The sequence below is a fragment of the Onychostoma macrolepis genome, chromosome 20, assembly GCF_012432095.1.
Source record: "Onychostoma macrolepis isolate SWU-2019 chromosome 20, ASM1243209v1, whole genome shotgun sequence".
Lineage (NCBI taxonomy): Eukaryota > Metazoa > Chordata > Actinopteri > Cypriniformes > Cyprinidae > Onychostoma > Onychostoma macrolepis.
The window spans coordinates 31,566,131-31,588,695 of NC_081174.1; the positions used below are offsets into that span (position 1 = coordinate 31,566,131).

The following is a 22,565-nucleotide window of genomic DNA, read 5'->3' on the forward strand; positions in this document are numbered from 1 at the left end:
CTGGCACTGCATCATGTTTAAGATGCATGTCGAGCTTGAAGTAATTCAACACTATTTTTTTTTTACTCAAATAGAAACTGGCCAAATCGTTCCAGGTAGTTATCAGTGAGTTTTTTGCACAAGCAAATACATTTTCCCTAAGGCTGTGTTTTGAATGAGTCTCAAGATGCCACACATAATCACATCCATTATAACTTGAAAATGAAACCAACACGCTGAAACTCAGTCAGATTCGCAGTGAGCGTTTAGGCGCTTGGCGTGGGTCTGAAGGTCTTCAGGGAGCTGGAGGTGTGCTGGAGGTCGTTGTGTTTGTGGTGTAAATCACGCTGAGAGATAAAGAGTCTCCGGCGCCGCTGAGGACGACGTGAGAATTCCATGAAAATTGCTTTCCTGAGTGTGAATACATCAGATGTGTGTGTTCTTCATGCACTCAGAAGAAGTACAGTACTGATGATCAGTGTTGGGGAAAGTTACTTTTAAAAGTAATGCATTACAATATTGTGTTACTCCCTAAAAAAGTAACTTATTACATTACTTTTTATGGAAAGTAATGTGTTACGTTACTTTTGAGTTACTTTTTAAATCTGGGCAGGGCTTGTTTGTTTGTTTGTTTTTAATATAAAAAAGTTATTATTTTACAAATGTAAAAGCCCTTTCACACCAAAACTGAAATGAATGCGCCTCAGTCTGAAGGAAATGTAAATTCACATCTGTACAGTAGAGGGGCGCAGCTCAAACTAATCACATGAAGAATATGATGCAGGACAAGAAAGTTCAACACTATTTATTATTTGAAAAAGTAACTCAGATATTTTCTCCTAAATTAAAAAGTAATGCATTACTTTACTAGTTACTTTAAAAAAGTAATCTGATTACGTAACTCAACGTTACTTGTAAAGCATTACCCCCAACACTGCTCCTGATGATGTGTCAGAGGACCATGCTGTTTTTTGTGCAATCTTGATTTTGTCAGATGATTTTCTCATGTCTGGAGATTCAGTGCCATGATGCTTAGTAAATATTCATAACTCTGACTCAAATGAGAAAGTTAATATGAATATGTCTAGCGTACTGTATACTGTATATATCCTAGATATATTCTCAAGTTTGATGCTTTCAACATCATTTTGTTTTACTTTTATATGGTTATCTTTTAGTGGGATCATAATTACACAGCAGCAGAGTAGTTTCGTAATTATGCTGCTCCATAAGCGCCACCTGCTGTCAGTGAGTGGATTTACAGACTTACATTCACATTCAGTCTGCGTGCAGTTTCTGTCTGGACTAAAAACAGACTGGATTTGCATGCCCTGCTGTACACTTTTACTGGTTGATGAAAAACAAGCTTATGTGGATTCTACACACTTAAACAATTCGGATAAGGTATCTAGAATTACAGTATTTCACAAAAGTGAGTACACCCCTCACATTTCAGCAACGATTTTAGTGTATCTTCTCAAAGGACAATACTGTAGAAATGAAACTTGGATATATTTTAGAGTAGTCAATGTGCAGCTTGTATAGCAGTAAAGATTTACTGTCCTCTAAATATAACTCAACATACAGCCATTATTGTCTAAATAACTGGCAACAAAAATAAGTACACCCTAAGTGAACATGTCAAAACTGTGTCCAAAGTGTCAATATCTTGTAGAGGCATCATTGTTATCTAGCACTGCTTTAATCCTCCTGGGCTCGGAGTTCAGCAGAGCTGCGCAGGCTGTTGCTGGGATCCTCTTCCACTCCTCTATAATAACATCACGGAGCTGCTGGATGTTAGACACATGGTGAATGCCCCACATGTGCTCAGTAGGGTTCAGGTCTGGAGACATTCTTGGCCACTCCATCACCTTCACCTTCAGCTTCATCAGCAAGGCAGTTGTCATCTTGGGGGTGTGTTTGGGGTCGTTATCATGTTGGAAAACTGCCGTTCGGCGCAGTTTCTGAAGGCTTCAGAATGTCTCAGTACATGTTGGGATCCATGTTTCCCTCAATGAACCTCAGCTCAGAACCAGCAGCACTCATGCAGCACCAGACCATGAAGATACCTCCACCATGCTTGACTGTAGACAAGACACAGTTCTCTTGGTACTCCTCACCAGGGCATCGCCACACATGCTGGACACCATCTGACCCTCATCAGATCAGCCTCGTCTATCTTAGTCTCATCAGACCACTGGACATGGTTCCAGTAATTCATGCTCTTGGACAGCTTGTGTTCAGCAAACTGTTTGCAGGCTTTTTGTGAGCCAGCTTCAGAAGAGGCTTCCTTCTGGGACGACGGCCGTGCAAACCGACTTGTTGCAGTGTGCGGCGTATGGTCTGAGCGCTGACAAGCTGACCTTCCGCTTCTGCAACCTCTAAAGCAATGCTGGCAGAACTCATACGTCTGTTTTTCGAAGCCAGCTTCTGCACCTGAAGCACAGCATGAGGACCTAACTTCTTTGATCGACCCTTGCGAGGCCCGTTCCGAGTGAAACCCGTCTTGGAAAACCTCTGTATGACGCTGGCCACTGTACTGTAACTCAGTTCCAGGGTGTTACTGATCTTCTTATAGCCTCGGCCATCTTTGTGGAGAGCAACGATTCTGATTCTCAAATCCTCAGAGAGTTCTTTGTTGCATGTTGAACATCCAGTGGTCAGTATGAGAGAACTGTACTCAAATCACCAAATTTTAACTGCTGTAATATAAGATATACAAATTTGTATAGTCCTGTCAAGCAGACAAAAACATGAACATGATGAATAGGACGTGGCCTTGCATGGTTAAACGACGTGTAGCTGTTATCACGGAGAGTGTACTCACTTTTGTTGCCAGCTTTTTTGATAACAATGGCTATATCTTGAGTTATTTTCAGAGGACAGTAAATCTTTACTGCTATACAAGCTGCACATTGACTACTCTAAAATATATCCAAGTTTCATTTCTATAAAATTGTCCCTTGAGAAGATACACTAAAATGGTTGCCGAAATGTGAGGAGTGTACTCACTTTTGTAAGATACTGCATTTATGGAGCAGATAAAATACATATAATCATTTATTAATCAGTTATCATTTTGACTTAACCCTTTTCTTTTTTAAACATTGAAATGTGAGGTTTACCTTTTTATGAAACGTTTTCAAAGCTTTATATGAACATTTCGTACATACTATTAGATAAACTGTTGTCAGTCATGTTGTCATTTAAAATCCGGACATCATTGGTTATTGTTTTAGTGTTTATGCAAACAAAAAGTCATTTTATTTATTGTTTGTTGATTTTAAATACAAAACTTGGTGAAACGATGTATGTGTCGGTACTTTTTGAACATTTCCAGCACATTTTAACAATACCATGATAATACTGATAACCGTGATAAATTAGGTCACTATAATCGTGATGAGAAATTTTCATATCATTACATCTCTAGTGTTCAGCGGATCGTTCTGTTGTTTAAAACTAATGCAGACTGTTCAGCATCCAGTCAGTGTTATTTTAATATTATTCATACGCTATTATAGTATTTCTTAATATGTTTAGCTTTTATTTTTACATTTTATTTTTCATTTATTTTTAGATTAAATTTTAGCAGTTGTGTTATGTGAGTTTGTGTATATATATATATATATATATATATATATATATATATATATATATATATATATATTTGTTAGCTTTAATTTATTTGAATTTCACTTTGACTGTCATAAGTTTTTTTATTTTGATAAATATTTTTATTTAATCTTTTTTTTCAGTTCATTTTTAACAGCTTTAGTTTTAGTCAGCAAAACTAATTGTCATGTTTATATATATTTCTGTATTACTTGATTTTTTCATTTTACCTTAATTTTAATACTTCTGATATGCATTTATTATTTCTAATATAACTTCTAATATTTATTAGCTTTAACTTATTTGTGCTTTAATTTTAATAATTTTAATACTTCAACATAAACATATTTATTTCACTTAGGTGCCAAGGGAACATTTCTAATTTACTTCTTTTTTTTTTCATTTAATATTTTTATGATATTCCATCTTTATTTCAGTTATCGAAAATGATTTTTAATTTTAGTTAACAAAATTAGTTAAATATTTCTGTACAGTTTCAGTTCTGGTTATTTTAGTTCCCCATCAGTCAGTCATGTTCGACGTTACATCAGAGTGACTGACGCAATTGGTAAATCTCACCAGAGAGCCCAATCACCTTCGAGTGTTAACAAAACAAGCCAATGACAGTTGGCGTGCGTGCTTTGCATCACGCACCCCGACCCGCAGCGCGGGTATAAAAGGAGAGCGTGTGCAGACGCACATCAGCTTTTCGCTTCGGAGCCAAGCCTTCCTGCTTGTGCAGTCACCGGAGAGAGTGTCTACAGACAGTGAGTGTGTTGGTGTTATGGTGCATCAGCGGGGGTCACCGATCCAGTGCTGCTGATTCTTCCGGGTTGGACGGCGTGCTGCAGCTCATCAACCTCTCCTGGGCGCTTCAACACTTTATTTTCTAAAATAGCAAATCTAAAAGAGCTCCACGAGCGGTGCAGGTGTCTTTTTAAAGATGGCCTTCCACTCGTGCGTTTCTGGATATGGTGGCTTCCTGGCTCCGTCTGACGGTCACGAACGCTGTGTCCTGTGCTTGGGCTATCAGCACGCTATCCAGGAGCACCACCTATGGCTGACCCTGGCGGATATGAGAGAGGCCGACAAGCATCGCTTCTTGGACTCCCCTACCTCCAAGGACAGCCTATTCGGCAAAGTGGTGGAGAGCTTTGCCCAACAGTTCTCCGCTGCACAGAAGCAGATGGAGGAGTTCCATCACATCCTGCCCCGGCGGTCTGCTGCTGTCTCCACCCCACCACCGGCCGCAGTCCCTCCGCCTGCTTGTCGCTGAGGGTGCCCTCCAGCTGCCTCCACCTCCGCCTCCAGCTCGGCCTCAGCAGCAGCCTTCACACTGGCCGCAGCATGGAGCTGGCTAAAGAGCATCTCCTGAAGAGCATAATCCAGAAGCTCCGGGTCGCCCATCTCAGGAACGCCGCTTGCCCCTTGGGCAATCGTGCAGCCGACGAGCTCTCACGTCAGCCCGCCCTTCTGGGAGAATGGCGACTCCACCCCGAGACAGTCCAGCTGATTTGGAGATGCTTCGGGGATGCTCAGATAGACCTGTTTGCTTCTCCGGACACATCCCACTGCCTGCTGTTTTTCTCCCTGTCTGAGGGGACCCTCAGCAAGGACGCACTGGCACACAGCTGGCCTCGGGGCCTACAGAAATATGCATTTCCGCCAGTGAGCCTTCTCGCACAGGCTTTGTGCAAGGTCTGGGAGGACGAGGAGTAGGTCCTCTTAGTGGCGCCATACTGGCCCAATCGACCTTGGTTCCCAGAACCGATGCTCCTCCGCCCTGTCCTATCTTCTGTCCCAACTGGTGTGGGGTTACGTCCCGTCGCCACAGTTGCTGTACCACCACTGCACGGCTGAGGCACACCATCTCGGCTCCTCAGCGGAAAACTGATGTGCGTCTAACTTCACTTAGATGCCAGAAGTTTTTCATCTAATTTTTATATTTTATTTCAGTTACTGAAAAGGGTTTTTAATAGTTTTAGTTTAAATGAACAGTAACAACACTGCTGTCAGCACATACCGACATATAGAGTTTGAGTTAGTTGAGTTAGTTGTGCTTACACAGCTAGTTAGCTACTGAAGTTTTTGCCCGTTTCTCTGGTGTTTTTTGTCTCTCCTCTGGTAAGTGTAAGTCATGGGGCCCTATTTTAACAATCAAAGTTGATCAAAGTGCATGGTCTAAAGCGCACGGTGCACTTAGGGCGTGTCCGAATCCACTTTTGCTAGTTTAACGACAGAAAAAACGGTCGGCGCACCCGGCACATGGTCTAAAAGGGTAATGAGTCTTAATGAGTAATGCAATCAGAGTCTCATCTCCCATTCCCTTTAAGAGCCAGTTGCGCTCGCACCACGGCAGATTTGCTATTTACACGGCAGAATTTGCAAGCGCAAAGACTGAACATGTCTCCAGAGAGGAAACGGAGCTGCTTGTGCGCGAACAAATAGGTAGCCTAATTCTGATACATGTAATGACTATCCATTATGGCATGTAGGCATTTTTATATTTATGTATGCCTTATATATTATATTTATGCCTACACAATAATAATCTTTTACATTGTAATCCTTTCATTTTTAATATTTGGTGTGTAATAAGCAGAGTGTACATGCGATGTGGACCCGCCTATAGGCGCATATTACTAACGCGCTCTTTAAATAACAAAAAAATAAATACTGCGCCATTGACCTTAGACCAGGTTTTAGTTGGTCAATGGTGCAGTCTATTCATTTGCCTCAAAATAGCAACGCGCCAACAATGCGCCTGAACACACCTCGTTTTCAGACCAGCACGACCATGAGCGCACAAATGGGCACAAATGCATTTGCTATTTAAACAATGTGCCGCAGGACGTGAAAATGATAACTGCGTCGGGCTGAAACTAGCAAAAAACACTTGCATCATGCCTGGCGCCACATTGCGCTGGGTGTATGATAGGACCCATGGAGTCACTCAGGACCAACTTGTGTTTGGAAAAGCCTGTGCATTTTACAGCTTCAGATCACGTCCTGAGTCTGCACTGATTGATTGATTAATTGATTGATTGATTGACAGCTGTCAGAGAACTGTGATGAAGAGCAGTGAAGGTTATTGTTTTAATGATTTCTCCTCCTGCATCGGTGCAGCTGACCGATTCCTTCTGTTCGCTGCAGTGCTGTAAATCTGGACTGAAATCTTAAGAGCCTCATTTCTGCAGGATGATATTGACCTGAGCAGAAAGATCATAATGTCTGAGTACAGTAAACATCCAGAGCCACTGATTTATATCTCCGAGCAGAGAACAACATCATAAATCCTGTGAACATACATGTCCTCATCACATCTGATCACGCCACTCTGATGTCTTACTCTCAGGAAAGAGTTTATATTAATAATACAGATTTGATTCGATTTTTTATTATTTAGTATTATAGTATTCATTTACATTTTGAATTAGCTTGCATTTCCATATTTTTTATACATCATTTTAATTTTAGTTTTGGTTATTTTGACATGTGTTTGTCATTTTTATTAGTTTGTTGTTGTTGTTTTTTTAAATTTCTAAATAGCTTTTATTTATTTTTAGTGAAAAGAAACCACATCCTACACTGTAAACCCCGAATAAGTTGAGAAAACCCAAGAAATTTGAGGTAATTTAAGTTATGATGTCTCCAAATTTAAGCAAACAGAACTATTAGGTTTTGAGTTTGTTGTACTCATTCATGTTAATTACTCTTAACTTGAAGTACTGAGAAACCTAACTCATACATTTTGATAGCAATTAACTTACAACTTTTTTGTTAATTAACTTATTTTTGAGTTGTTGCAACTCAGATTAGTCGTTTTTTATTTAAGTTAAATCTGAATGTATAAATTAAATAAATATATCAAAATGTATTGGCGCTTACAAACAAACACATAACACATAATGCCATTTTGGAAATTTATTTTAGAATGTAGAAACTTTTTTTCTGAAATAAATTTTCTGTATCACGATTTGTATCCTTGCATCATCAATCTGTCCTTCAGAATCATCAAGCTAAGAAAGAAAAATCAGGAAGAACAACAGAACTTTAGAACATCATCATTATAACATGAATCACTAACTAGTAAAAATAATATTAATGGAATAATGAAAAAAGTGACAAACATTTAAGTTCTTAAAGAATCTTTGTCATGCAGCAAATCCAGAAGAGCTCTGATTACAGTAGCATGCCTCAAGTTGACATCATGCAGTTCCTGCGAACATGAAAATTTAAAGAAAATCACAAGGAAAAATCACAATTTACATACACTGCTGTTCAAAAGTTTGTGATCAGTATGTTTTGTTTGTTTTTTGTTTTTTAAGAAGTTCACAAAGGCTGCATTTATTTGATCAAAAATGCAGGAAAAAAACAGTAATATTGTGAAATATTATTACAATTTAAAATACCAGTTTTTTTTATTTTAATATACTTTAAAATGTAAATTTTAATAAAATGTAATATTCCTGTGATCAAAGCTGAATTTTCAGCATCATTACTCCAGTCTTCAGTGTCACATGATCTTCAGAAATCATTCTAATATACTGATTGATAGTCAATGTTGGAAACCGTTGTGCTGCTTAATATTTTTTCAAACTTGTAATCATTTTTTTCAGGATTTTTTTGATGAATTAAATTAAAAAGAACAGCATTTATTCAAAATAGAAATCTTTCCCAACAAAAGAAGTCTTTAATATCACTTTGTATCAATTTAACACATCCTGAATAAAAGTATTCATTTATTTAAAAAAAAAAGAAAGAAAAAAAAATTACTGACCCCAAACTTTTGAACAGTAGTGTATATTGTTACAAACTATTTCTATTTTGAATAAATGCTATTCTTTTTAACATTTTATTCATCAAAGAATCCTGAAAGAAAGTATCACAGGTTCCAAAAAAATATTAAGCAGCACAACAGTTTCAACACTGATAATAAATCAGCATTTTTATGACACTGAAGACTGGAGTAATGATGCTGAAAATTCAGCTTTGATCACAGCAATAAATTATATTTTAAAGTATATTAAAATAGAAACCCATTATTTTAAATTCCAATAATATTTCACAATATTACTGTTTTTTTATTTTATTTATTTATTTATTTTTTATTAAATTAGATGTAGCCTTGATGAGCAGAAGAGACTTCTTTAAAAAACATTACAAATCTTACTGATCCCAAATTTTTGAACAGCAGTGTATGTAATATATTTTGCCAAATATGACAGTACACACCTGTTTTCAAAAGATTAGCCAGGGCCACAGCTGTCTTTCCAGACTTGGTTGCTTTTTGCTGGAAAATTATCATCAAACAAAGTAATTTGTCGGCAAGTTCTCATCTGTAACAAGTCGGTACTCTGCAAAATCAAACATTTTTATGTTTTCATTATAGTTATTTTAAGTAATTTTCAAGTAATTTTGTTATATGTGCTATGTTATTATTATTATTTCCCCCCATTTTATATATATTTTTAAATAGCTTTAGTTTATTTTTAGTGAAGAAAACAGTATTTGTCCTTTGAACCTATATGTCCTGATAACATTTGCTCAAGCAGGTTTAGTCTTTGAAAAAAAATAATAAATAATAAATGTATTAAATAATACATTTTATAATAAAAATTATATGTAGTATTATAGTATTTATTAATATTTTGAATTAGCTTGAATATTAATTTTTTCAAGTTTTCATTTTAATTTTAGTTTAAGCTTTTTGTTAAATTTTGTTATGCGTGTTTGTCATTTTTATCAAAAACCAAATATTTCTAAATATCTTGAAATTATTTCCAAAAACTTTTTAAACGTATTTGTAAACTTTAAAAAATATATATATATTTTTAGAATGATCTGATTATGATTCTAAAAAAAGTTTAAGTTTACAAATATGTTTAAAAGGTTTTTAACTTTACTTTTTTATCTACTATCTAAAGTTTTTTTATTATACATTTCTTTCACCTTTATTTCAGGTAAAAAAAAAGCTAACCATAAATAAATAAATGATCTTTTCTGGACACAAAGTACACATTTAATATGAATCAGGAGAAGATTAATAAAAAGGTCCATAAGTGATGGGAACAGCTGAATAACTAAAATGATTTGTCCTTCTTTTGATTCTGTTTTTGGTTCTAAATAACATCTGGTTACATATAATAACAGCTAATAACGTCAGTTTTGTTTTTAGTCTCAGCAAAGCTGCTGTAGATGTTTGTACTGACAGACACTGAAATGCATTCACTCATCATCAACAAACACAGTTCCTCTGTTCATCTCCTTCTCTGTGTGTGTGTTTGGAGAGACAGCAGCGCTGGTGTCAGATGAGGCTGATGATAAAAGCTGCTCCATTATTTGACGGCATTTTCAGATTTGAGTCTCTTTCATTGAACCGCATTTGCTTCAATTTAGAACACACATCTCTAATGCAGCAAAACCCTTCATACATACAGCAGCATTTCTGTAAAAGCCTCGTCCTTGTACTGTATGTTGTTTTTTCCAGAAGCAAACACCAGCTCTTTCATTGCATCCAGACGGAAAACTCCCACATGTGCGTTTGTCATCATCTGACTCGCTTCTGCAGCTCTTTCTGCTCTTCGTCTCAGCGTTTGTGCTTCAGATGATCTCAGATGTGTATGGTTTGGCCTCTCGCACCCGGCGCTCATTAAATCTGCTTCGTTCTTCTGGATGGAGTGAAGCTGCAGGAGGATCGGCTCGAGCTCTCAGATCAAGAGCTCTGTGTTCATCTGTCCTCCAGCGCCGCTTAAACCGCCCTTTATATGGCTTTTAACTGATACGCAGAAATTAATTTCAGCTGTTTGAAATGAAAAATGTTATTTACAGGCTTTCTTCAGGCATAGTGTGGAGCTGCATACTAAGGGCTCCCTATATAGAGCACTCTTTCCAGTGGATCCTCATTGTATGCATCTGTGCATGCATTTAGATCTTACTTTATCTTGTTTCATTTTGCATGCGACTTTACTGCATTGATTTAGAATTTGATTAATATCAGTGAAACTGTTTTGTGTCTAGTTGTACAGTTTATATGCATAATGCAGCTTTTTTTATTTTATTTTATTTGTGTTTAATCAGTCTGTGAGTTTATTTTATTTTATTTTATTTTATTTTATTTATTTATTTATTTTATTTTATTTTATTTTATTTTATTTATTTTATTTTATTTTATTTTATTTTATTTATTTATTTATTTTATTTTATTTTATTTATTTATTTATTTATTTATTTATTTATTTATTTATTTATTTATTTATTTATTTATTTTATTTTAGCATTTGTTTCTGGTTGAGGGCTTGTTTTGATTCTTTGGTTTTGAACTCAAGTTTCATACTGATTCGTTCATTTTATATGAATTATTCAGAGTTTCAATTTGAGTCTACCAGGATCTAAATAAAAAGAGAAAATATTTAAATGAGATGAAGCACCTTTCATTTGAAGGATTTCACATGGATAAAATGCATACTTCCAATGCAAGCTGCTTTGCATAAAAGCATCTGCCAAATACACACATTTAAATGCCAAAATAGACATTGCTTGATTATTTAATCATTTTTTAGTTGCATTTCCAGTTTCTCAAACCCAACTAAGCGGTAATGGTGATGTTTACAGCTTATATTTTGTTTTATTTCATTTTATTTTATTTTATATTTTATTTTATTCTATTTTGATTTCCAGTTTCCAGTAATGGTGACAATTGACAAATTATGTTTGTATGCATAATACAGCTTTTATTTTATTTTATTGTATTTTATTTTTAGTTGGATTTCCGGTTTCCAGTAATGGTAACATTTGACAGTTTGTATTTATAATACAGCTTTTATTATTTTATTTTCTTTTCTTTTCTTTTCTTTTCTTTTATTTATTTTTTATATATATATTTATTTTTATATATATTTTTTTTTTAATTGGATTTCCAGTTTCCAGTAATGGTGGCGATTGACAGTTTGTATGTACGTATAATACAGCTTTATTTAATTTCATTTCATTTCATTTTTCATTTTATTTTTAATTGGATTTCCAGACCAAACTAAGCGGTAATACAGATTTTACTTCATTTTTGATTTTACTTGATTTTATTTTATTTTATCGTAGTTTATTTTATTTTATTTTTCATTCTTTACTCATGTCTTCATCACAGTATGCTGAAAATAGTATGCTAAGGGCATCTTATATAGTGTACTCTTTCCAGTGGATCTTCAATGTTTTAGGTCAGTATTTTCTTGTATGTTTGTATTGTTATGTGATGCGTTGCAGTAATGCGTTTCTCTCTGTCCGTCTCTCAGATCCTCCGGCAGTGGAGCCGGTGTGGCAGGAGGTGCGGCAGGGTTTGGGTCGGCCGGTGTCCATGAACTGCCGTGTTCTGCGCGCTCATCCGTCCCGTGTGCTCCGCTACGAGTGGAGGCTGGGCTCGCGGCTGCTGCACGCCGGCACCTTTGATTCGCGCGACGACACCGACTACAGCGTACGCAGCCTGGCGCGCGAGGGCTACGGCGAGTACACCTGCGACGTCATCAACGAGGTGGGGCCGGGGCGCTGCACCTTCCTGGTGACCGGTGAGACTCCGCCCACTCTACACCACATGACCCAGGGACTTATGATAACGGACAGCTGGTTTTACCGAAAGATGGTAGAAATCTATAGATTTTGTATAAATAGATGAGATTGAAGGATAGATACTGTAGTTATACGGATGGATTAATAGATGCCCAGAGCACCCTAGCAACCACCCAGAACACCTAGGTGTTGCTATCCAGTTGCTAGGGGATTATTGGTCATTGCTAAGGTGTTGCTATGCAGTTACTATGCCCAGAGCACCCTAACAACTGGTTATCAGCCACCCAGAACACTTGGGTGGTTGTTAGGGTGTTGCTACACAGTTGCTAGGGGATTCTGGGTCATTACTCGTGTGTTTCTATGCAGTTTCTAGGGGATGCTGGGTCATTACTATGGTTTTACTTGCATCGTTGCTACATTGCAGATAGATAGATAGATAGATAGGTAGACCGTGTTCCTGATCCCAGCAGATGCTGAAGATCAGCTGATGGATTAATTGCTCTTCTTAAAGGGATTGTTTCCTTCATTATTTACCCGCCTGTATGTCTTTTCAAAGCTTTGTGGCTTTTAAATGCTATTCACTCATTTCAAATGTAGGTGGCTACAGAGTTGTTATACAGTTACTAGGGTGTTGCTGTGCAGTTGCTAGGGTGTTGCTGTGCAGTTGCTATGCACAGAACACTCTAGCAACAACCCACAATCCCCTAGAAACAGCAACCAACTAGCAACTAGTTGTAGTTGATATTTTCAAATGGGTTGCTATGCAGCCCTTGCCATACCAATACCCTACCAACATAGCAACTACCTAGCAACAACATGGATTCCCTTAGCAACTGCAACCAACTAACAACTGGTTGATCTTGTCACCCATGTTATTAGGGTGTTCTGGGTTGTTGCTAGGGTGTATTTGGTGGTTGCTAGAGCATTGTGAGTGGTAGCTATGCCATTTAGTTTTTTTTTTTTGTTGTTGTTGTTTTTTTTAGGTACTAGAGAGTTGCTATGCCCAGAACACCTTAGCAATAACACACAATCACCTAGCAACTGCAACTAACTGATAAACTGTTTAATCTTTTCAACCAGGTTTCTAGAGTGTCATGGGTGGCTTCTAGGGTGTACTTGGTGGTTGCCAGAGCATTATGTGTGGTTGCTAGGGTGTTCTGGGCATAGCAACAGTCTAGGCACCATCTAGGAAACCAAAGAAACTGCATAGCGTGTTAAAAGTGGTCATTATGCAGTTGCTAGGGTATTGCTATGCAATTTTTAGGGTGTTGCTATGCCCAGAACTCCCTATCAACTGCATAGCAACACCCTGCCAACTACCCAGAATCCCCTAGCAACTGCAGAGTGTTGTTATGGTGTTCTGTACTTGGTTGCTATGCATTTGCTAGTGTTGCTGTGCCCAGAACACCCTAGCAACTGCATAGAAACAACCCAGAACACTCTAGCTACTGCAACTAAATTGCAACCATTTGATATTTTCAGCCAGGTTGCTTTGGTGTACTGTTCCTAGGGTGTTGCTATGCCCAGGACCGATGACTGGTATCCATGTGTGAGCGACTGGAGTTTGTCCCTCAGACTTGACACTGGTGGAGTGTTTCTCTGCTGTGTCTGGCTCTGTAGTTCAGTGTAGATGATCATCATGAAGCATATTTAATGTGCCAGTCGTTCAGACTCATCTCTGCCATTTCTGCCATCTGCTCAGAGCTCCGTCTGCCAGAGAGAGTCCAGAAAATCTGATGAGTGTTGATCCGATTAATAGATAGATAGATAGATAGATAGATAGATAGATAGATAGATAGATAGATAGATAGATAGATAGATAGATAGATAGATAGATAGATAAACAGATGGATAGATAGATAAACAGATAGATAGATAGATAGATAGATAGATAGATAGATAGATAGATAGATAGATAGATAGATAGATAGATAGATAGATAGATAGACAAACAGACAACAGTTAGATAGATAGATAGATAGATAGATAGATAGATAGATAGATAGATAGATAGATAGATAGACAGACAGATAGATAGACAGACAGACAGATAGATAGACAGACAGACAGATAGATAGACAGTGTTGGGGAGTAGCTAGAAACAAGACACAATGCTTCTAACGTAACTTCATTTTTCAGTAGCGTGACAGTAGCTGAGCTACTTTTAAAACAGTGTTGCTTTTCCAGTAGCTAACTACTTTTTCAAGTAGTGTAGCGCGACCCTATTCTGTTTTGCGTTCTGACTCACGAGCCTGTAATGCATTGAAGCTTCTGACTAACACAAACTAAATTTGTTCATTACCGCCATCTGTTGGAATATCACACATCTCACGGCTTTACAGTCTGTCCACCGACAAGAGATCGTCTGATGATTTTGCGAAGGATGTACAGGAGTGGATATTTCACATGAATCAACTGTAATTTATGCAAAACAGATTAAAATGCAGTCTTTGTCGAAGACTTAAAGCACATACAGGAGGTGAATAATAGCCTTTTTAAACAGATTAATTTTCCTGCTTTATTTCACTCTGTATCAAATGCCTATTTTACAATGATGACCTGTCATTATATATTCTTCCCCCCCACAGTATTGTAATGAACACTAATCAAACAGAAAATAAAATCGCGATATAATAGTGTGCTTATCATTTGGCAAAGGATGGTTGTGGATATAGTTGCAAACATTTTGTTCTTGCATTGATGTTACGTTTGTAGCAATTTTGCACTTTGACAGTCAGTTTGAGATGATGTAACTATATAACTATATTTTATTATTGTGTGTATTGGATAGTTTACAAAATCAAACAATTGGGACACTTTTTGTCATTGAAATTACTTGGAAAAAGTGTCCCAATCAACCTGAATTCACCCTACTCTTTGAAATCATGATTGCATTACAATATATTGTTTTAAACCCCAAATATCTTACTTATAACTTCATTATTTTGGGGGAACTTTTTGAATTTGAAGATCAGGGTAAATTGAACTTATTTTGTCTTCTGGGAAACATAACGTAACTATCTTCTATAGTCTCTGAAGGGCAGTGCTAAACGAAAAAATATGATATTTAGGCAAAATAAGAAAAATGTACACATCTCCATTCTGTTCAAAAGTTTTCACACCTTAATGCATGTTTTTTCCTTCTGGAGCATCAGTGAGCGTTTGAACCTTCTGTAATAGTTGCATATGAGTCCCTCAGTTGTCCTCAGTGTGAAAAGATGGATCTCAGAATCATACAGTCATTGTTGGAAAGGGTTCAAATACAAAAAAATGCTGGAAAACCAAAGAATTTGTGGGAGCTGGAGGATTTTTCTGAAGAACAGCAGGCAGTTTAACTAAGTTTAAGGGACTCGTGAACAACTATCACTAAACAAAAAAATACAGCTGTGGATCATTCAGGGAGCAACACAGTATTAAGAATCAAGGGGATGTAAACTTTTGAACGAGGTCATTTTTATAAATGCAACTATTATTTTCTCTTGTGGACTATATGTAAACATCTTTTATGTGAAATATCTTATTCAGTTCATTACTAAATAAACAATAACATGCATTTTGTATGATCCCTCTTATTTTGGTAAAATTAACATTTTGCAGATTCTGAAAGGGGGGTGTAAACTTTTGATTTCAACTGTATATGTTGGGTCCTTGCCTCTCTGATTATATTCAATGAGCTGAAGTTGGTTTTTGGTTGTAACAGAAGCTTTACTGGGAAAATGACGGAATGCTGTTGCCTGTGTGAGCAGCGCATTTTTTAATTTACTGATCAATTTAATTTTATGGCAATTTACTGGTATTACTGTGTGAAAGGGTCTATTCTAAGATGTTCTCCTGTGTTCTTGGATCTGGTCGTTCATGCAGAGAAACTCTGAGATCTTCTCCAGCAGGAGACTCAGTTCAGTGGGTTTAAGGCCGGATCAGAGGCGTCCTGCGGCGCTGCTTTGCAGTGATCCGGTCTGAGCCGGCTGTGAGGACATCTGTAGGTCTGGAGTCCTGAGGAGCCCAAACCTGAGAAACTTCATCAAGAACTACAGTCAGACCAAAATGTATTCAGACACCTTCAACATTTCTCACATTATCACAGTTTATTCGCTACAGTTTAGAAAATGGTAATAAAATATGACAAGACCTCAGAATTAAACTGTGTCAGAACAAATTCATCTTGATAATGTCAGATAACTTTGATAGAAAGGTATGTAATGAATTCGGTTGAATGGCTGTCTGCTGTTATGTTTAAGAACACAATTATATAATACCAATTTAGCTCAACCAATTACCAAGCAATGCTTCATGTAGTTCAGTCTGTGTGTAAAAAGGTCACATTAGCAATTAAAGAAAAAACACTGAAGCAAAACATGCTCAGGTCAAAGTGTCTGAATAATTTTTGCTTCCAAATTTTACTGGTAGTCCACTGTATGAAGAATTTTTGGGAATAATATGTCAGAGTTTACTTTATTTTGCTATCCTCACTTACATAAATGAATTATAGTGTCCTGCATCCACTAGTAAAAAAAAAATGTAAAAAAAAAATTATACCTGGTGTCTGAATAGTTTTTGGTTTGACTGTACATATTATGATTCTGTTTTTATGAATATTAATACATTTATTTTATTTAAAGAGAATAAAAATAACAATCCTGTCATAATGTAGAATAATCATTTGATATTTTTTTTAAAGTATAATGAAGGTCAGTTTATTTATTTATTTCAAGTAATGAATGTCCATGGGGTCCAATTTTATTGATTTTATGAAGATACATAAATTTGTTTATTTAAAGAGGCAGTTCAGCCAAACATTTAGATTATGTCATCATTTAGAATAATCACTAGAGAAAATGGTTTTTATTTTTTGCATATAATGAAAGTCAATGGAGGTGTTGATTTTTTTTTATAAATATTAATATATATTTTTATTATTATTTAAAGAGGAAATTCAGTCAAAAATGAAAATTCTATAAAACTCAAAAGTTTTCATTTATTTTAATTTTTAATTATTTTTTGTGCATATAATGACAGTCAGTGGTGTCAAGTGTTGTTGTTTTTTTTTTTTTTAATATTAGCCTAATATATTGTTTTATTATTTAAAGAGGTAGTTCAGACAAAAGTGAAAATTGTATTTTTAACTTTTTAATAATTTTTTGTGCATATAATGAGAGTCAGTGGGGTCCAGTGTTGATTTTTTTTAAATATATATAAATATTAATATTTTTTTTATTGTTATTTAAAGCGGTATTTCAGTCAAAAGTGAAAGTTGTGTTTTTAATTTATTTTATTTTTTTATTATTTTTTGTGCATATAATGAAAATCAGTGGAGTCCAGTGTTGTTCTTGCATGAAGGTTTGGAACGATGCAGGCGTGAATAAATGCGGACAGAGCTGACATTTTCAATGTGAGATCACCATATTCTCACCACATGACCCGTTTATAGCTGTATTTCACAACAGAAATGCTGGATCTGATCGATACAGTTGTGAGACGAGTGTTTTGAGCCTCAGAATGAACATCCAGACGGTGTTTTGTGTGAAGCGGCTCGTCGCTCTGCTTTGTTAGGTTTTGTTTTATTGCTCTGGCTTTCATTTAACGCTCCAGTCGTTTCCATTTTAAGGTGAATTACTGATAATGAGATACATCCGCTCGTTAATGTTCATGCTGAGATACTGTGACGATAAGTCAATAGAGCCTTCAGCTCAGAGACGCCATCCCTCCTTCATAGCTCCATCATCGCTCCTTCATCCCTCCATCATCGCCCCATCTCTCCTCGTCCTCACCCTCATCCCTCTGTCATCCCTTCTAATGAGATGATTTACTGTTCTACACAAAATCTCTCATATCTGACACTCGGATGGATGGATGGATGGATGACTTGTGAGTTTGATAACATTGTAAATAAGTTGTTCTGGTCTGATCTTTTCCTCTCTTGTAGTTTTTTGAGAATGAAAGTAGTGCATTTTAAGTCAAAATCCATGTTAATCCCTTTGAAATGAAATGAAATGAAATTAAATTAAATTAAATTAAATTAAATTAAATTAAATTAAATTAAATTAAATTAAATTAAATTAAATTAAATTAAATTAAATTAAATTAAATTAAATTAAATTAAATTAAATTAAATTAAATTAAATTAAATTAAATGTATTTATTTATTTGTTTGTTTGTTTGTTTGTTTGTTTCACTAATTTATAATATTATAAATAAATTAATAATTTTATTTTATTTGTATTTTTTAATTCATTCATTTATAATATTATCTATTTATTAATTCATTCATTTGTAATATAATTTAATTTGTATTTATATTTTTATCATTTAATATATTTATTTATAAAGATTATATTTTATTCATACATTTATTTATAATGGAGTATATTTAAATTTTAAAATTGTAATTTCTTTTTTATAATTTATTTGTTTCTTTTAATTTTTCATTCATTCATTTATTCGTCCATTTATTTATTAATTTGAATGGAATTTACTTATTCATAATAGAATTATTTATTTATCATGTAATTTTGTTTATTTATTTTAATTTGTATTACAGTGTGATTTCTGTTTTATTTTATTTTATTTTTTCATTCATTCATTTATAATATTATCTATTTATTAATTAATTCACTGTTTCATTCATAATAAATTTTAATATATTTATATTGTTTTATATTTATTTGTTTGTTTATTTTTATTTAGTCATTTGTAATACAGTAATACAATGATTGATTGATTATTTACATTAAGTTTGGAATTTATTTAAATTTAAATAAGAGTATTTTTATTTATTTATAAGTTATTTTGTTATTTTTATTCAATCAATCATCCACTTCTAATATAATTTATTCAGTTATTCATTCGATAATTTATCATGCAATGTTATACTTATTTCTTTGTTATGTATCTGTTTTTCTTCGTTGAGCTCTAATAGAATGAATGGACAGATGGCTGAGTGGTGAGTGATGTTTTCTTCTCTGTCGTAGTGTTGTGAGGATGGAAGTGCTGTGTTGTAAGCAGAAATCACTGTTGAGATGATCAGCGTCGGAGCCGAGCTGAACAATAGTTTGTTTTCTGAAAGTGTTCTCGGATCACGCTCTTCTGAAAGCTCTACAGGGCAATTTTCTCTCCGCGGCTTTGCTCAAATTGAGCCTGAAGTCTGTAAAGCTGCTGGAAGAACAACCGTTATTCAGAAAAATGCTTTAATGAAGCCTGGGACACTCCTGTACTTCTGCTTTATGCTCTGACAGACTTCTCACCATTGTTTAGACGCCATTGTTTAGACACCATTGTTTAGACACCATTGTTTAGACATTTGTCAATCTGCAGTGAGGTATTGTTTCTGAGTTGTTCATTTTCTGTTATTTTCTTATACATTTTCTAACAGTCATTCATTCATATATATATATTTATTTATATTTGTAAAAAATTGCAATACATTTTAAGTCAAATAAATTATGATTATTTATTTGCTCATTCATTGATATCATTTTTTATTCATTCATTCATACTATAATTTAATTTTAATTGTTTACATTTAACTTAATATTTATTTATTTGTTTGCTTATATTTTTTACATTCATTATACAAAATAATTTATTCATAATAGAATTTTATTTTTAATTTTAGAAGTTTAATTTAATTTTTATTGATTTACTTTTAATTTATTCATTAATGTATTTATTTTTATTTATTCATTTATCCTTTCTTTTACAATATTATTCGTTCATTTATAATAGAATTTCACTTTATTTATCATTATTTTATATCATTTATTTAATTATTTATAAATTCATTTTATCATTTTTATTTCATTTAATTAATGTATAATTTATTAATTCATAATATAATTTATTTTTTATTTTATTTTTACTTTTTATTATTATTTTATCCATTTGAACTGGCTGAACTATTACCCACAAGCATTATTAAGTGCTTACAGCCACAAAACAGTGCTTTCTGAATGTGATCGACTGTCCTCTCAGCTTTTATTAATCGTTCAGAGGTTTGTTATGGTTCTGGATGTTCCTCCTCTGGATGATATGATATATGTTTCCTTCTCTTCTTGTTTTTTAGCTCACTCTCATACTGTAGTGTTGATACTGTACTGTACTTCTGCTCCTGCGAGTGTAAATCTGTGCATCATTAGAAACAGAAACACCAGCAAACTGGAAGAGTTCGAGAAATGTTTGTTATATATATATATATATATATTAGTGGTGTCAAAACTAGCGCGTTAATGCAGTCGATTAATTTTTTCAGTTTAACGCGTTAAAAATATTTAACACAATTAACGGAGGGGCGGAGCTAGGGTTGGTCACTCCTCTCACAACTGCTGTTTCTGTCACTTTTTCTCTTGACAAGAAGTGCATTTATTCAGTTGCAGAACGTCTTTATGACCATTTCAAACGAGATACGCTTCAGACGCGCAATGCACGCAGAGAGATCTTCAATACATGCACAAAGGCGCCGCGCGCTGTAACCTGTATAATTTCATATAAAATAGCGAATTAAACTACATGCATGCAATGTCGTGGTCAGTTATGGCATGAGTTTACCAAAAGGGCAATTAAAGCTGCCTTAAAAGTGTGCATGCATGTAATATATTCTATATATGAGTCACATTTAAGAACATGTCTCTTTCAAAACTGTCCTGGAGCAGCCCAGCATCTCCCTCATCTAACACACCCGATTCAACTTGTCAGCTCATTAGTTGATACTTAAGATCTGAAGTGGATCAGAAAAGGTAAAGAGATGCGTGTCAGATCTGCGTCGTTCAGCAGCGGCAGCTCTTTAAGTAATAGCAGCCAAAACAACCTAATAACCAGCTGCTGTGATGTCTGTTCATCAAAGAGGAAAAAAAAAAAGAGGAAATCAATAACTTTAATAGCTTGAAGGATTCATCTATATTTACTTTAAAATTTAGTGTTTGACCATTTCAATTTCTGTATATTTCTGCTGAAGGGCACAGGTAAATATGACATTTATTATAATGGGTTTATGTGAAGATTGTTTTAAGTTCACTTAAATTAGAAGTTATTTTTTTATACTGGCCTTCAGTCATAAAAAAAAGATGATATTAAACAAATATACTTTATGTTCTTTGTACATTAATTTGAAGATTGAATGTGAAGTTACTGCAATATAAATGTATATTTAAAAACTTTAATGTTAGGTGGGATTAATCACAATTAATTTCAGAAATAAATGTGTGATGAATTAGTAATTGTTTTTAATTGATTGACAGTGCTAATATATATATATATATATATATATATATATATATATGCCAATATTAATTTCATTTTATTTTTAATTTTAATTTTTTATTTTTATATATGCATCTATTTGTGCTTTTAGGACAATATTACCTACATTCTATTCTTAATTATTATCATTATTAAAAAAATTATATTATATTATTTATTTTTTTATGTATCTGTGTATACTTTTAGATCAATATTACCTACATTTAATTATAATTTTTTTATATATTAATGAAGAATATTATGTTGTCAATGGCTGTGACATGACGTTAGAATCATGCTGAAATTGTGTGTGTGTGTGTGTGTGTGTGTTCTCTCCATGCAGGGAAAGCGTATCCTCCGGAGTTTTATTATGACACCTATAATCCGCTGTGGCAGAACCGGCCGCGTGTTTATGGCTATAAGCTGCAGTGGACGCAGATGAACCCGAGCGCCGTGGACCGGATCATGGCGTACCGCCTCGGGATCCGACAGGTGAAAAAAATATTACTATACCTGATTCTATCATCTATTGATTATATTTTCATCTTTGGGTGATGATTACAGATGAATCATTAGTGAATTATGAACATTTGTGTCCTTTGTAGATTTAAGCAATTTTCTAAGAGCAATTAAACACTACACTGTTTTTGTTATAAACTCTTACAAATACATTTGTTTGACATTGAAGAACCTCTAAAGTCAGAAGTCAGAAAGAGCTTTATTGCCAAGTAAAGCTTGTGCATACAAGGAAAAAACAGATAATAAAAAAATTGATGAGAATAAAAATACACACATGTAAATATAAATATACAAAAATAGAAAAATAAAAAACCTTCAAATCTTCTTTTTTAAGAGGGAACATTTATGGTACATTGGATTATTGTAGAAGCATTAGAGTTGATAAAATAAATAAACAATTATAATATATTGATATAATATGTTGATAATTATAAAAAAAAAAAATATTCCAACTTGCTTGTATCTTCATTTAAAAGTTTTTATTTTATTTTATTTTATTTTGCATTCCTTATTCATTTTTATATATTCACAAATATTTTTATTTAATTACATTTTTATTTTATATATATATATATATATATATATATATAATAAAAAATATATTTTATATATATACACACAGACACACACACAAATATAAAAATATGTATAAAAATTTAACT

General features: G+C 34.3%; 1 protein-coding gene across 1 annotated transcript in view; it reads left to right on the forward strand.

The window, feature by feature from the left end:
• Positions 1-22,565, forward strand: part of LOC131526565 (MAM domain-containing glycosylphosphatidylinositol anchor protein 2-like) — a 184,429-nt gene that overhangs the window by 133,077 nt on the left and 28,787 nt on the right. Inside the window, 2 exon segments of the mRNA XM_058754901.1 lie at positions 11,883-12,152; positions 21,728-21,876. Coding sequence (XP_058610884.1) covers positions 11,883-12,152; positions 21,728-21,876 — 419 coding nt within the window.